General features: G+C 40.5%; 1 protein-coding gene across 2 annotated transcripts in view; it reads right to left on the bottom strand.

Moving 5' to 3' along the window:
- MSRA (methionine sulfoxide reductase A) overlaps positions 1–13,191 on the bottom strand; it is a 701,247-nt gene that overhangs the window by 96,393 nt on the left and 591,663 nt on the right. Inside the window, exon 6 of one of the 2 annotated variants that reach the window (XM_030198712.1) lies at positions 10,451–10,490. The exons of the other annotated variant lie outside the window; for it this stretch is intronic. Coding sequence (XP_030054572.1) covers positions 10,451–10,490 — 40 coding nt within the window. The remainder of the gene's footprint in view (positions 1–10,450; positions 10,491–13,191) is intronic. 2 annotated transcript variants of the gene reach the window in all.

Genomic DNA, 13,191 nt, shown 5'->3' with positions numbered 1-13,191 from the left:
CCAATGGAAAAGCGCACAGGGCTGTGAAACGTTCCTACATTTCGGCGAAGTCATTTATGCCACTGAAAACCTGATGTAAATACCCGCACCTAAATGTAGGTGTGTTCCCTTGAATTCTATAACAATGTGCATAAATTTGAGTAACGCCCCCAATACACCCACACTCCTCCCGCGGTTGTGCCCCATTTTTAGAATACGCCTTAAATGAAGTGCGTGTATATTCCAATTATTGCCAGTTAGTGATGATAATTTGTTCTTATCGGCCAATTATCACTGTTTGGCTCATTACACAATTAGGTAGCATGCATAAATTGGTCGCATGCCTAATTTAACACACGATACTTGCCATGCCTTATATAGAATCCAGGGTTGAAGATACTTTCATCTACACAGAGAGACTACAATTCTCTGTTTATCTACCCAGGTAAATCACTTTTGAAAACAGCCCTACTGTGGGTAGAAAAAGACCCAGATATTTAATGCTAGGCCTAATCCAGGAACTAGCACTGAATATGTGTGTCACTGGCAGCTGCCAGAAGCTATTTAGGTGCCAGTTGATATTCAGACGGGTACCCAGATAACAACGGGTAAAGTTAGGACAGCCTTTTTGTTGCCTTAAATTTATCTGGGAACTGACCTGGCTAGCAGACCGGAAATTGTCGCTATCCAGGACCCACTCTGCCTCTGGCCTGCCCTGGCAATAACTGGATAATACTGAGGCAGTCTGTCTGGATTTTAAATGGCTCTCTCCGGCTATGGGGTGCTGAAAATCTAATCAGGTCTCAATCAGCAGGAGGTAACTGGGTTGAGCTTCTCCTACCCAACTGGTATCTTTATAAGACTCTGAATAACACACTGTATACTAACTGAATTGTCCATTAAATAATTAATGTATTTATTTATACTTAGAGGCCCTTTTAGTAAAGTGTGATAGCACTAAGGGGCCTGTTTATTAGTGAGGAAAGTAGTTAGTGCATGAATTAGAGTGTGGTAACAGTTACTGCAAAGTAGCAGCATATATCATACTAAAATTTGCTGGTAACTGCTTACTGTAGCAGGGGGCAGGAAAGGGATATAAAATAGGCAGGTTATGGGGTTGGATAGCACTTGCAGCTAATATATGGTAAGTTACTGTGCACTGTCACCACTCTAGATAGCATGGTACAATTAAAGCCTCCTCAAAAGTTAATGCATTTAACTCAGCTTACATAGCAATGCCTTCCAGTAGCATCCTGAACCCTTCCCACCACTCCTGACAACTATCATAAGTCCCACCCCCAATCCTGAAGAACATCAAGAACCCCTCCCCAGACATTTGTCTCTCCCAACCCCCCCCCCCCCCAAGTAGAATCAGCATCACCTCCCACCCTTGGCCCTCCTCCCACCCAGAACTCACCAGGGTGTCCCTGGTGGCAGAGTAGAAGCAATTCCTACATGCACCTGCACCATTACCTCCTGGTTTCAAAATGGCAGCTCTAACCCCTAGAGGATGTGGTAATAGTGGTTAGTGTATCTGGGTTTTAAAAAGATTTGCACTAGTTCCTGGAGGAAACGTTCGTAGTCTGTTATTGAGATCAGCATGGGGGAAGTCACTCTTTACCCCGGGATTGGTAGCATGGGTTTCTGCCAGGTACTTGTGACCTGAATTGGCCATTGCTGGAAGCAGGATACTGGGCTAGATGGACCATTGGTCTGACCCAGTATGGCTATTCTTATGTTCTGTTAAAAAAGCCAGTTGTGCTGGATTGTGGTCCCTGGCTCATAACCGAGGGAAATGCTCCTTTGAACCCTTTAGAGCACCAGCTGAGGACCAGATAATTACTGGAGATGAAGGGGAAGACGGTGATATACACTGAATATTGGAGTGGGAGGTTGTTAAGAGGAAAATTAAATCTAAAGCTTAATACTAAAATTAAGGGCTTTATGGCGACACATGTATCCCCACTTTGACAAAGCCGCGCAGTAATGCCGACACAGACCATTCACTTTGAAAAGTTTTGTGCTGGCTGCAAGTGGGCAGAGTTTGAAAGTATGAATGCAGATTATGAAATACTCTAATCTACACCCATACTTAAACATTATCCAGCTGACATTCAGAATGACTGAACTGGGCAGGACAGTCTCCTCAGTCAAATTGCTCTCCTCAGCCCAAATGCTAATATTCAATGGCATTTAGTCAAATAATGATATCGTATATTAGCTCTTATCATCATGGCACTCTCTGGTTAATGCTGGGGTCATCCAAGGGAGAAGTCAGGGTGAACCCAGAAGTTATCTGAGTACCGCGCCTCAAATACTGTGTGCAATTCTGGTCATCACATCTCAAAAAAGATATAGTGGAATTAGAAAAGGTACAGAGAAGGGCTTAGCAGGGTTTGAAAAAGGTTTGGATAGTTTTCTAAATGAAAAGTCCATAACCCATTATTAAGATGGACTTGGGAAAATCCACTGCTTATTTCTAGGAGACTCAGTAGAACTCATCCACGTATGCAGTCAGTATAGCATTACTTTTAGTAGGGAAGTTTCATAGGTCGTGGGGATTCAGTTGCAATCTTGTATATGCCCATATTACGCGACAATTATAATCATCGACTTGCCCTACCGCCCTCCTTTGTTGCTATTTTATCTATTTTATATTTTTTTATATTTTTATTCTTATTGCTCTTCTACGATCACCAAGGTATGACTATACTTGATACTGCATACACATCGGGAGCTTCATAATTGAACAATCTAGCAATCTGAGAAGGCTGTAATTGTACTTATGAAAAAAGCTTAACTTAGCTTAGTTTTGAAGTGCGGAACTCTCCCTGACAGGTGCCTGTTTCGCACAACTCGGCTTTCTCAAGGGGTTGTTGTCGCACCAATCAACGAGACAGCCTGTCCTTACTCGAGGCTGTCCCCCACCCACCGCTGCCCTTCACCCACCCACCACTGCTACACATACCTTGGCTGGCGGGGATCCTCAACCCGTGCCAGCTGAAGCACCGCCACCGCTGCCGCCGCACATGCCTTGGCTGGTGGGGATCCCCAACTCCCGCCAGCTGAAGTGTGCTTTCCAGCACTGGTCTCTGGCACCACCGCATTTCCTGCCCTGCTCTCTCTTCCTCTTATGTCAAGTCCAGCATGCTTGTTTTAATGAAATTGAACATGCGCGCATGCTCAGTTTCACTAAAACGCGCCTGCCGGATGTGAAAGGAAGAGAGAGCAGGCCAGGAAATGCAGCGGCGCTGGAGACCAGCGCTGGAAAACGCACTTCAGCTGGCCAAGCCAGGGGCACAGATCCAGTTTTGGGGGGCCCAGGTCCTCATGGCCGCCCGTAGCTATGCCACTGCCACTAACCCACAGTACTGTTGAGAATCATTACAAGGAAGGAGTATGGGCTTTCTGGAAAAATATATGGACAGCAGATAACTTTAGACAGTGGAAAGGCTGTCCTGAAGTTATCCAGATAGCTATACAAATATCAGTATAGCAGTAGCGCTTTCTGCTCTACATGGATATTCTATGCTACTCACCATCCCGATAGTGGCATTGAACATACATGCATAATTATATGCTGTGGCCCATGTTTTTTTAAAACACCAACCATGGTGTTTAAATGTCAGATTGACAGTTAACATGATCTCATGATAAATCATTAATAGCATAAGATTCTGGGCTCACCTTATAGCTGAGGCACTAAACGAGCCTTTTCCATTTCATGTACTAATTGTTTATGTTGTAATATGCAAAGGCTCTTCATAGCTCATATAATAATATACATAATATTAATGCACAAGATAACATACACTGACTTAAGTGCATAAAAAAAACCCAACAAAAATCCCATCCTTTTCCATTACGAATCAATGAAATTATTAAAACAGCTGAGAACTAATAAAGTCTCATCTTGCACAAAATCTAATCCCCTGAATTATTCTTAAAAGCACGCACAAAAATAAAACCCTTCAAATTCTTTCTGAAATCTAAGGGCTCTGTTTACTCAGGTGCACTAGTGTTTTTAGAGCATGCTAAAAATTAGCGCGCGCTAAACGTGTAGATGCTTATAGGAATATTACAGGCATCTGCACGGTTTGAGCGCACTAATGCTTAGAGTGCGCAAAAAATGCTAACGCAGCTCTAGGGCAGCTTGGTAAACAGGGCCCTACATAATTTAGTTCAGTATGTAACAGAACAGTTAAAGAGTACCAAAAATAGGGCAGCAACAGAAGGAATTTCTAATTGTTTTGTTCCATTAGAATGGAGGTTAGCCACTGAGTCCTGAATTTTCAACACACTTGTTAGATACTTGGCCTTTCCCTCAGTGAGAAGGTGGAAAATCATATGACCCAATTAAAAAGGTATTCAGTATTTAACTGGGAGCCAAAGCACATGTTCCAAATGAAGCCGTGGGGGCTCATCTATAAATCGGTTCACACCGCAGGTCTACCATACAACGCGGCCAAATGGTGGAACACACTGCTCAAAGACACATGTCATGACAACAACTACAAAAACTTCTATAAAAAACTGAAAACATTCTTATACAAGAAATTCTTGCTACCAGATGTAACTTAGAATAAAACTGCAAGGCACACTCAACATTAATGTATCTAATTTTCTCATCCACTGCCTAATTGGGCCACACACCTCAAGCAGTACACCTCCACTCAACATACTCCCCTTCTTGTAACCTCAGTTCTAGAGTTCTCTCCCTTGTTATGTATTGTTGAATTGTAATTTAGCATCTGTTCTATTTTATGTAAGTCACAGAGAACTGAGTGCTCAACTCGGATTATTGTGGGGTACAATAAATTGAATAAATTGAAATTGAGGTGAACATACAAACTTATCCTAACACTGTATACTTTAGATCAATGAAATTGCAATTACTTATAAGGTAGCACATCAAGCCTGCCTTCCTATGTGAGAGGGATAGAGCACAATACCATCAACTTCACGCATCTATGGGGCTATATCACAGTTCTGCAGTTCAATAGCACTCATGGCAATGGGGTAAAATGTATGCTTAATAACACTACCAATATGCAGTAGAAAGAAGCAAAAAGTGAAGATGTCCATACAAGAAAGCCCTGAATAAATACTGAGCTCTCCCCTTTACCTCATAGGGTTTACCACATTTAGCAGTACTCAGAATGTAACTTTACAGGATGCTAGGAATAATTAGGAAAAGAACGGTGCATAACACAAAAAATAATGCCTCTGTGTTAATCCATGGTGCGACCTCACCTTGAGTACTGCATTCAGTTCTGGTCACTGTATCTCAAAAAGATATAGCAGAATTAGAAAAGGATCAAAAAAGAGTGACCAAAATGATAAAGGGGATGGAACTCCTCTCATATGAGGAAAGGCTAAAGAGATGGATGAGGGGAGATATGACTGAGGTCTACAGAATCTTGAGTGGTGTAGAACAAGTAGTAGTAAATCAATTTTTTACTCATTCCAAAAGTACAAAGACTAGGGGACACTCGAGGAAATACTTTTGAAACAAACAGGAGGAAATATTTTTCTACTCAACGAATAGTTAAGCTCTGGAACTCTTTGTCAGAGGATGCAGTAACAGCAGTTAGTGTATCTGGGTTTAAAAAGGTTTGGACAAGTTCCTGGAGGAAAGGTCCACAGTCTGCTATTGAGAAAGACATTGGGAAGCAACTGCTTGCCCTGGGATTGGAAGCATGGAGTGTTGTCATGATTTGGGTTTCTGCCAGGTACTTGTGATCTGGCTTGGCCACTGTTGGAAATAGGATACTGGGCTAGATGGACCATTGGTCTGAGCCAGTATGGATACTCTTATGGTCATACACTAGAATTTATATTCACCTCTTTATAGAATATGCCTAAAAAGATTCATGCATAAATTCTAATTATTGCCAATTATTGCCAATTAGTGCCAATAATTGCTTGTTATTGCCTAATTATTGGCGCTGATTGGCTTGATATTCAATTAAGTTGCAAATGTGTCCATATTTACACTTGCAACTCAAAGCGCCATACATAGAATCCAGGTGTATATGTGCTTCACTGGTTTATTGTCTTTGAATCCAGTTCAAAATCACTCTGTTGATCCATAACATCTCACTATGAATTGTGCTTATTTGGCCTTATTCCTACCATAAAAACATAAGTAGATAAAAGTTGTCTTACTGGATCAGACTAAGGGTCCATATAGCCCGGTATCCTGTTTCTAACACAGTGCAGTCCAACTCTGAAACAATGCTCAGAAATGTGGCAATTTAAAAAGCATTCTCAATTTTAGAAAAATATTCCTGATAATCTGCTTCAATTGAGATCTAAAAGAAATTGCAGATTTCAGAAAGAACAGAGATAGAAATCTCATCAAAACTATTTAGAATGGACCTGTGATAACCATAAGATTTATGTCTTTGAAACATTTAATGCAAGTCAATTAACCCTCATTCATAAACACACTGCATTTATGCATAATATAATATAGTTAATACCATATTTTTCGGACTATAAGACGCACTTTTTTCCTCCCAAATTTGGGAGGAAAATGGGGGGTGCGTCTTATAGTCCGAACATAGAGAAATTCAACTTCCGGGATCCCCAGCCCGCCCTCCCTCCGAGTTCCGAGATCGCCCGCCCTCCCTCCGAGATCCCCTTCCCTCCCGCCCGCCCTCCTGAGCTCCGCGATCCCCTTCCCTCCCTCCCTCTGAGTTCTAAGTAATTTTACCTAGTCGGGGCAGCAGCAGAAGCGAAAACCATGCAGCCTCGGCACGCCACTCTTCTCTGTTCTGTTTTTCTCAGCTCTGGTCCTGCCCACTGAGGGTGGGACCAGAGCTGAGAAAAACAGAACAGGGAAGAGTGACTGCCGAGGCTGCATGGTTTTCGCTTCTGCTGTTGCCCCAACTGGGTAAAAATTACTTAGAACTCAGAGGGAGGGAAGGGGATCTCAGAACTCGGAAGGGCGGGCGGGAGGGAAGGGGATCTCGGAACTCAGGAGGGCGAGCGATCTCGGAGGGAGGGTGGGCTGGGGATCCTGGAACTCGGGAGGGAGGGAGACGGACGGACCCTGGAAACGGGAGACTTTCGGACAAGACGCACCGGAGCACCTAGGTTGTAGAGGAGGAAAAAGGTGCATCTTATAGTCCAAAATTTTTTTTCCTATTTCCCTCCTCTAAAACCTAGGTGCGTCTTATGGTCCGGTGCGTCTTATAGTCCGAAAAATACAGTAGTATTATCTACTGATGTATTAACTGGCACAAAAAAACTAAAGGTCATTAACATACAATCGAAATTGCACCTTCAGTGTTGCCTATACTTTACAAATGAGGAGCTTATAGATGTTAAGCAAGATAACACACAAAGCAGATCCCTGAGAGACACCAGAGGTCTCAGACATTTAACTAGATGATTTTCCCTTATAGACCACCTGGAATTGGCAATCAGATAGATATGATTGAAACCAGCCTAAACTCTACTACCAATAGCAAAGTGTTTCAAATGCTCACTCAAAATCAAATGACTACCCCATCAAAAGCAACAACTACATCTAATGAGACCAAAAAGAACTGCTCTTCTTTGTTAAACTCAACCTAATTCTATCAAAAGTGGAAAGCAACACAGTTTCTGTTCCATACATTGGACGGAACCCAAATTGAAAAGTATCCAAAAGATCCTGTGATTCAAAGTCATTAATTGCTGCAAAATAAAATTTTCAACAATTATGGCCAAAAATGCTAATGACAAAATCAGTTAATAATTCTCTGGAAGTGAGAGATCTAACTTATTGTTCTCCAGTAGTAGCCAAACAGCAGCTTTTTTCAAAGTCAATGGAAAAATCGCCTCTTCAAAGAATTGATTTACTAATGGACTTGGCAATAATGTTTCCCATTGCTTTAAATACAGATGTAGAACATAAATTCAAAGGACAAGAGTTATTCGTTGCCTCATGTACATTCTGTACCCACACCTGATGTAAATCAACCCATACCGCAACTTCTGTCCTCTCAACCTCAGATTTCAGAAAGTTGATTGAATCAAAGGTCTGAATAATCTTAACAACCTTTTCTTTAAAGGCATGTGCACAGAGTTCATTATCATTCTTAGAAACCTGAGGTTGTTTTACAGTCGTAAGGGACTTAACTGCCACAAACGACAGAGCAGAATTAGAGGCCACTGATTGAATTTTCTTGTCAAAATTTCAACTTTTGTACCAATAATTGATAATTAGCTAATACTGCATGATATTCCCGAATAGTATGTGCATCAGGATACTGTCTCCAGGTCCTAACTTCCTCACCTTCCTCTTCTCACATCTTGAAAAACTGGTATAATAATCTCAAAAAGATAAAATTCAGTCTAAAGGTAATCCTTTCTATCATTATGGAAAAGATATTTGGTTGATATATTTTTATATGGAATAACACACAGGTCAAACTGAATATTTTTGTTCAAGAGACAAATTCAATTGATCCACAATTACAGTTTACAGTTAAATATCAATAGCAAATTGAATTTTTAGATATATTAATTTACAAGCAAGATACTAGATTTAGAACCACACTATTTAGAAAACCACTTGAGCATTTTCCCAGTTTTCATCCTTACAGGTTAAAGACAAGTTTACCTATTAGTCAATTTCTTCAGGCACAGTGAGTTATGTGAATCATTAGGAGAATTCAAAAGACATTCTAAAATGCTAATTGAGTGTTTTTTGGATTTAGGTTTTCCTTTAGCGTAATAACAAAGACATAGTTAAAAGCTTGGTTTTGCCAGTCATGATCTATTTTTACAATACTAAGCAAAGTCACACGATGATCGCTCGACTATAGTATTGCCATATTCTACTCTATCTCCCTATATTGCTAAGTTAATTTATGATCATTGGCATACATTATAATTATATGAGTGTTTTGGTTACATGAGACTTACAGAACATAAATCTCATATTATTAATCGAATGCTAGTTCACACTGGTTGGATAAACATCATGAAGTAAATGATCTATGGTGGAGAATTTTAGATATAGCCACAGTAGGGTGAGAGGGTGGCGATTATGACCAGATACTGAATTACAAAGAATAACATGATTTATATTCTAAATTCTGTTACACCGCGTTGGCAGAATAACAGAATTGAATGGATGACGCTGACTTGAGAGATTGGTTAGATTTTTCTAATAATGCTGAACAGCGATTGGTTCTTGACAACTGTGTGTGTTTATTAGAAGAGCTTAGAAATGGCCATCATCTTAAGCAGACAGCCACTATAAAGAATTTCTTGAATATACATGAAAGATATGAAGATCACTTGAAATGTTTTGTGAAAATTTAAAATTTTTGTCTATATATTCCTACAGGTAACCATCTTCCTTGATGTGGTATTGTCAAAACATGATTCATGTTGGCAGTTGGTCCCTTGAGCCATCTTAGCTAAGGCAGTTGGTCCTTTGAGTCATATAAGCTAACCATTCTTATTTAATTTTTTTGAAAAGGTTTTGCTAAATAATGGAAAGTTTGCATAATTTGAGATTATATGAATGAAAGGACCTATGAGGATTTATGGTGACAGATACTCCTTTATGAGTATCACTTTCTGATGGTCCACAACTAAATTGTGTTAAGACAGTAATAATGCTGGAACATATAATACAAAGCACAAAGAACCAGTTATTATAAAACTTTAAAAGATTTGGGACTTTGCTGATCAGCAAAAATCAAAGGGAAAGACATAGAAAAGAAACAGGCACAGTCCAATATAATCGAAAGCTAATAAATTACATTGATAGGTCTATGCTCACCGGTAAAACCAGTACTGCACACCTTGCTACAACCTAACAGGGGCTTGTCACGAAACGCCTAGCACCCACCTGGGGTTAACCCTTTGGCCACCTAGAGGGTCCAACCCAGCACTGCTCAGGCCCACCTGCACCTGTGCTCTACTCTGGCATACTCTCCACACCACCACACTCGGGTTTCTTTTGCCTCTGGGTGAGTCTCCCACCTGCAAGTTTTCCCCCCGGTAGTTTCTAAGGACACTGGGGTCACAATGCCAGAGGTCTCACAGCTCTTAGAAAACACCCACAGACCAAGAACACAAACCACAAGGATTCTTTGGCAGTCCAGGACAACAGAGCTAATAAATTAACTGGTATATTATCAGAAAAATAAAACTGTGAATGGTAGGAAAAATAGATGAAATTAGCAAACAATAACAGGTAAAATAACTGGTATCAACATTAAAACTAACTACACATTTTATTACTACCTGAGTAGCACTTAGGGAGTTCAGGAAAATTAACTGCTCACAGTGCAGAGATGTTTACCCTCTACACTCCCTCTCTGAGATTGAGGAAAATCCAATAGCTTCTGGCTGAATTTTGAATTTCAGGGCCAAACAGAGCCCAGAACAATAACACTGAGGGGTTTTTGGCCAATAGCAGGGCAGGTTGCTTTCCCTCAGGGCTTAAGCTGGAAAGACTCACCTCTGCTACAGCTTTTAAAGCAGAAGACAGACACCACCGGCTGGCCAAACAAGAGAAATGCATTGAGGGAAAAAGGTGTCATAAAACAACATAATGATTCACAGACGTAAGTCCCCTGTTTCACCACAGGGCTTATAAACTGCAGAAGTGATCATCCCAGGAAAATATACGAATTGTTCCGAAGTTACAGATATCAGTCTAATGAATAAAGAAAAATGCTGCCACCCATCATTAATTCCACTGGTCGTATATCCTCAAATCACCTTTAGAAAAATAAACAACAAAGCCTAGCACACCTAACAAAAAAGAAATTCAATTTAACTGATCATTTGTCACTATTTTCAATTTCTATAAAACTCCACAGATCCTCCAGTTTGGTTAATGTGTGGGTTTCATTGCACAATGTGACTATCATGCACAAAGAGTACATTAGGCCATAACACGCACCTACAGCTTTCAACTACAGTTGCATAGCTAAAAACTCTTTACGTCTCTTTGTATCTTGCACAATGCTGAATTTATGACCATCTACCATCAACGAGGACCGCTGCAAGGCTGCTTTTAGAAGAGCTTGTGCCTGGGTAAAGTGGAGCAATTTTGCAACAATAGGCATTGGTTGTGCTGTATTCCGCCATCTACTAGCAGGAACTCTGTGTGAAAAGGTAAGATTCAATAATCTTTTTTTTTCCAATTTTTATTTATATTTATTGAGTATAAACATAACATACAAATATAACTGCAAATGAACAGCATAAATACTTCTATCTTCAAGTATTGAAAGCTTCTGTTGAACTTTAACCCACTGTATGTTTCCCCCTTCCCACCTCCCCCCCTCTCCCCCCCTAATTAACCGGCAGGGTAGGGTCGGGCTGTGCCGACCACTCAATGTATGGATCCCAAACATGATGGAAAGATATCAGGCGGCCCATTCGCATTGCAGTTAGCTTGGACATCAACTGAATGTAGTCCAGCCTCTGCAGGATCACCCGTAATCCAGGCAGAGACTGTTGCTTCCATGCCGCTGCCAGCACCAGTTTGCTAGCCACCAATATCTGCGTGGCCAGTTGATGCGCATATTTTTTGCTTCCCTGAAGTCGCACATGTAAAAGGCAGTGTTCAATTTTCATAGGAAAAGCAATTTTTGTTATGCTAGGAATCAATTTCACAACCCTCATCCAATACTGTTGAGCTTGAGGGCAAGCCCACCATACATGAACCATGTCGTCTTCCATTCCGCATTGAAGCCAACAGAGAGCAGAGCCCCCTTTAAACATTTTGGCTAGTCTCTGTGGTGTATAATACCAGCAATATAGTATTTTATAGCCATTTTATACAAGAGCATTAGATATTGACACCTTGAGCAAAAATGTAAACACCCTTTCCCACATTGAGTATTCATATGAGACCCCAATATTTTTTCCCATTTGTGTATGTAATGTAGAATGGGCTGTGTTTGTAACAGGAGTGCTTTATATAGCCTAGATATCCCCCCTCTACCACCTCCACCAGCCTATGCCCGCTCTAGTTGCGTTTCTTCCAAGCACAACTCTTCCTTCGCACGCCTCAAGATAAAATCCCATAATTGGCAATATTGGAAAGCATTCGAGGCAGGAATCCCATAGTCAAGATTCAATAATCTTGACAGCAAATTCTCCAAATAACCGATTATGTTCTGACCCTCTGCAAGGCCTAGTAGCTTGATATTGTTCCGATGACTTCTGTTGGCTAAGTCATCTAATCTGTAACTGCGTAAGATAGCCTTTGCATTTTGCTGTATCTGCCGCTCCTGTTTTTAAAATTTATAATACTGTCCTACCAGTTGCTGAATGTAATTTTGCGAATCCTGCACCTGTTGTGTTAAGTGTTTCCAGATTCCGTTTCATATCTCTAAAGGAATCAAGCTGCTGTTGCATCATAGCTTTAATATTCAGTAATTCCTCCACCATATTAGATACATGGCCTGCTCATGAATAGTTTAATGTGGGTTCTATACTGTGAACCTGAACTTGGAGTTACTGCTGAGTTCAAACCGCTGGTACATTCCAGAGATGTCGACATCACTCCAATATGTGCAATGAAGTTGTGGGTAGCTCCACACACCTTTGGAGCAGTTACAAAGTAACAAGGCTTTTTACCCTTGTGTTTCCCGAAAAAAAAGAAAGAAAAAAGAAAATGCAACAGATTTCGTCTTTCTTTTTCACATCAAAGATCAATCTCTCTGGAATACAGGATCTGTAGTGGCTCTATAATAAGGCACTTCTCTCTAAACTTGTGTCCAATGTATGAAATGTTTGCTCTTGTGAAAAAATTTCAAAACTGTAGTAGAAAATGATAAAAGATTAATCATGCTCCAAGGGGCTTGTACTCCACACTTGATTACACTGAACCACAGTGAGCAGCAGTGATTTTCCAAAACAGATTCAGAACTGGAGTTGATCAACTGCAGCAATCCACATTCTATCCTCCCAACAATTGGATCTAAATTCATACTTATGGAAGAAATGAGCTTTAGGCTTTCCAGGGTATATTCAGAAAAATCATAGAAGCTTAAAAAAAAAACAAACCTCACTATTTCACTGCAAAATCAAGTGGTGACTGAAGAATAAAAGTTTTCCCCTGACTTTTTAAAAACATTCTTAAAATAATTTTGCTCCAGGCACATTTGGTATTTGAAACCCGATGCTTATAGATAATTGATATTCCGGAGGCGTTATTTTAAGATGAAACAATGTAAATTTTGA

This window comes from Microcaecilia unicolor, chromosome 3 (assembly GCF_901765095.1).
Source record: "Microcaecilia unicolor chromosome 3, aMicUni1.1, whole genome shotgun sequence".
Taxonomy (NCBI): domain Eukaryota; kingdom Metazoa; phylum Chordata; class Amphibia; order Gymnophiona; family Siphonopidae; genus Microcaecilia; species Microcaecilia unicolor.
The sequence above is the reverse complement of the archived record's forward strand: the minus strand, read 5'-3'. Positions and strand labels throughout refer to the sequence as shown.